At 34.6% G+C, this 3,475-nt stretch overlaps 1 protein-coding gene across 1 annotated transcript; it reads left to right on the plus strand.

Annotated features, from left to right (window-relative positions):
* The first annotated feature begins 2,049 nt into the window (after positions 1–2,049).
* On the plus strand, positions 2,050–2,618 carry LOC115717842 (reticulon-like protein B1). The gene is made up of 2 exons (XM_061115591.1): positions 2,050–2,261; positions 2,387–2,618. The coding sequence occupies exons 1-2, from the start codon at positions 2,065–2,067 to the stop codon at positions 2,592–2,594; spliced, it is 405 nt and encodes a 134-aa protein (XP_060971574.1). The 5' UTR covers positions 2,050–2,064; the 3' UTR covers positions 2,595–2,618.
* Positions 2,619–3,475: the final 857 nt, after the last annotated feature.

Genomic DNA, 3,475 nt, shown 5'->3' on the forward strand with positions numbered 1-3,475 from the left:
CGTTCGACCGATCGGGAGGATACTTGTCAATAGTACCGTCCCCGTGAACGTTCAAAACTCGGTACCATGTTGGACATGGCGGTAGTGGCTCGCACCATGTTGGACATGGCAGTAGCGGGACTCAGTATCGTGTTGGACACGGCAGTTAGTATTATGTATGATATTTTTATGCTTTTCTTACTGAGTCTGTCGACTCACAGTTTACGTTTATGTGTAGGTAAAGGCAAGGCTATAGCTGATGGACCGTGAGCGAGCTTATGAGATTGTACATGTCGGGGCGGTTAGGCCTGGAGCGTACGATCCTCGGGACAGCAAGGCTGAATTTTTGTAACTAGTCGTTAGACGACTTTTATTTTGATGTAACAGTTAAACAGTTAAACTTTTTGTAAATATTTTTATAATCGGGATCCCGAGTCTTTTGTAATATGGTTTATAAGTTTAATGAAAAAGCAAAATTTTAATTAATCACGTTTTTCCATAAACCTCGTTGATTAGCAACGAGCTGCACAGTATGTTTAAAAATCACGTAATACGCCTAAGTTAGTTAGGGTGTTACACCTTTCTTCTTATACATTTATATACATAAATAAATACATAAAATATAATTAAATTCATTGAAACTATTTATTTCTCCTATTCATAATTTCATATTATCAATTTGTTTTTAATTATATCTTTATATATTAAAAGTGCCTATCTAACGGTATTTCTTGGTTTAACAGAATATCTTTATATATTAAAAGTGCCTATCTAACGGCATTTCTTGGTTTAACAGAATATACTTCAAAATAAAAGAATATTCTGTTAAATTTAACGATTAGGTTTAATCTCCCGTTAACAAATAAATCTAATAATTAAACCCAAAAATTAAACAATCTTTTAAATATTAATAATCTCTTTTTAAATTAAAAAAATCATCTTAGCCACATATATCTCTAACAAACCGTATATCCCCAATTTTTGATATTTTTTTATTAAGCTGCTGCAAATTACTGTAATTTTCCCTCTCTCTGCGTCTCACTCTCACCCTCCACGATTCCCTCTCTCTTCTCGGCTCCTATTGCCGGCGTCGATCTCCACCACCCTTCTCTCTCCGTTTCACTCATCTCTCTCTCCTTCTCGGCACTCGGCATCTCCCAGCTCCGGCCTCTCCATTTTTCTTAATGGCTCTCTAATTGAAGTTGTGCCGAGTAATAATATCACTGGTAATTTACAATGTAATATTTCAAAATTTAAAAATTTTGTGTCAGGAAACTGTGAAGGTTTATGGGTATTTGGGTATAGGATTCTGAATCGGAGCAAGTGAAACCGGAATCTCCGTCTTCTGTTAAGACCAAGATTTTCAGGCTTTTTGGGCGAGAAAGACCAGTTCACCAAGTTTTCGGTGGAGGAAAACGTAAGGATCTCTTTCACTATTTTTATCTTTTTTCTTTTTTCAATCCCGATTTGCTTTGTCTTCTAGGTCTTTCACTAATTTGCTAACTTTACGCTCTTAGATTTATTGCCTATAGATTTTGAGACCTTGTTTAAAGCGTAATATTTGTTTGGATGCCAACAAAATGTTGATAATCAAATATGATTGTTATTTAAGTTATAGCTCCAGCTGAATTTTTTTTAGCGATTGCGCAGTTGATTGAAGGGAATGAATTTGTGAGTTTTATTATGTGTGTTGGATTCTTTGATAGTTTCAGTTGATATTCTTTAAATATCGTTGTGCCTTAAAATAAAATAGAACGACACAAAGGACTGGGAAATTGAATATTCCTTTTATTTAATAAAGAAATTATTAATTTATTTGCTTAGAAGATCGTGTGAACACAACCTTGTAGTGGTATTGTTGCTCTACACAGCAACGCTAAATAACAAGTTTTTATTTAATGGAGTTTCTTTGAGAAGGTTGACCTATGGTCTATGGGATAATTCATGCTTGTGATAAAACGTTTGTAAGTCTATAGTTGGCCATGTAACTATCCAGAGACCTATTCACTCAATTTCTGGAAGATTACCTGTTTCAATTTTATATCACAACTTTCAGCTTAATGTTAATGTTATTGTTGTCTCAATATGTTGGTTGGTGCAGCTACCGATGTGCTATTGTGGAGAAACAAGAACATTTCAGCAAGCTTTCTTGGGAGTGTGACAGCAGCTTGGATCTTCTTTGAATTGCTCGAATACCATCTACTTACTCTTGTTTGTCACATTTTGATTGCTGCACTTGGTCTCTTGTTCTTGTGGTCAAAGGCACATACCTTTATCAACAAGTATGATAACTTTTATGAGTCATTTTTGTCTGCCCTTTTATTTTCCTTCAAGTGCCCATTATCTTCAGCTCTCTCTCTCTCCCACTTCCTTCTTTTCTTAATTGCAAACTCCTTTGATATTACAGGAGTCCACCTCGCATCCCACAAGTACAGATTCTGGAAGATCCATTTCTTCAGGTTGTTTCTGCCCTTACTATTGAAATCAATCGGGGTTTTGCAGTCTTACGTGATATTGCATCTGGAAAGGACTTGAAAAAGTTTCTCATGGTTTGTTATTTTCCATCAAGTTTATGTGAGATTGAAATATCTATTTTTAAGTTAATGTCGCTTTAATGTGTTCATTTGATTTATTGAAATATATATTTTCCATCAAGTTTGTTATTTTCCGGAGATAATTCATTTGCTCTGTTCGCAAGAATTCGACATGCGAAGAGATAGCACATCTAAAGGGTTGGTTCGATGGGGAGAAACACATTACAGCAACCACAGGTTTCCAATGGTGGACTCGTTCCATGAACATCTAACTATATTTGAAGCAGTTCCCTTGGCTAAGCCTCTGGACAACATTGGCTTAAAGATAGACACTCCTCCAACGGCGCCTGAGAAGGACAAATTGATCGTTCTGGTTAGTCTTTTTGTTTTTCTTTTTTCTGATTCTTTGTTTGAAAATGTATTTGATTCGCTTCATTTGTTTTAAGATTTTTTCTTAGTTAGTTCCTTTTATAAAACACATGCATGAGATAATTTTTCCTTGAAATCATGTAGATCAGGTAGAGTGAAAAATGTTTGTGTGAAACACAGCAACACAAACTTGTGATTAGATATGGGAAAGTGACAACTGATTAGGTAGAGGTAAAAATGTTTTATAAGATGTCATAGTATTCATGTATTCATGATTGATAATTTAGTTGCTTGTTTTCTTTGTTAGTATTGGTTAATCAGATTAAAAGGAGTATGTACTTCATTAGCACTATAAATTGACTTTTATTTAAAATACCATACGATATAGATTGGATTTAAAGGTAGAATGAGGGTTAGAGGGAAGGATTGTGGAAAGAGAAGGATGATTCTATTTTGGTCAGAGGATGGGTTAAGGTCTGATGAGATCTTCCCCTAACCCACATTCAGTAGATCTTTTATAATAATTGGTATCGATCTTGTATACAATATAAATTGTAATGGTGTCTTTGGATATTAAAATAGCATTATTATAT

This window comes from Cannabis sativa, chromosome 5 (assembly GCF_029168945.1).
Source record: "Cannabis sativa cultivar Pink pepper isolate KNU-18-1 chromosome 5, ASM2916894v1, whole genome shotgun sequence".
In the NCBI taxonomy this organism is placed as follows: Eukaryota; Viridiplantae; Streptophyta; class Magnoliopsida; order Rosales; family Cannabaceae; genus Cannabis; species Cannabis sativa.

What these genes read in the sequence shown, in the direction of transcription:
- LOC115717842 (XM_061115591.1), top strand. Translation starts at nt 2,065, where the DNA reads ATGTTGGTTGGTGCAGCTACCGATGTGCTATTGTGGAGAAACAAGAAC. An exon ending in GCACATACCTTTATCAACAA is followed by an intron (nt 2,262 to 2,386) that starts GTATGATAACTT and finishes TTGATATTACAG; the next exon opens with GAGTCCACCTCGCATCCCAC.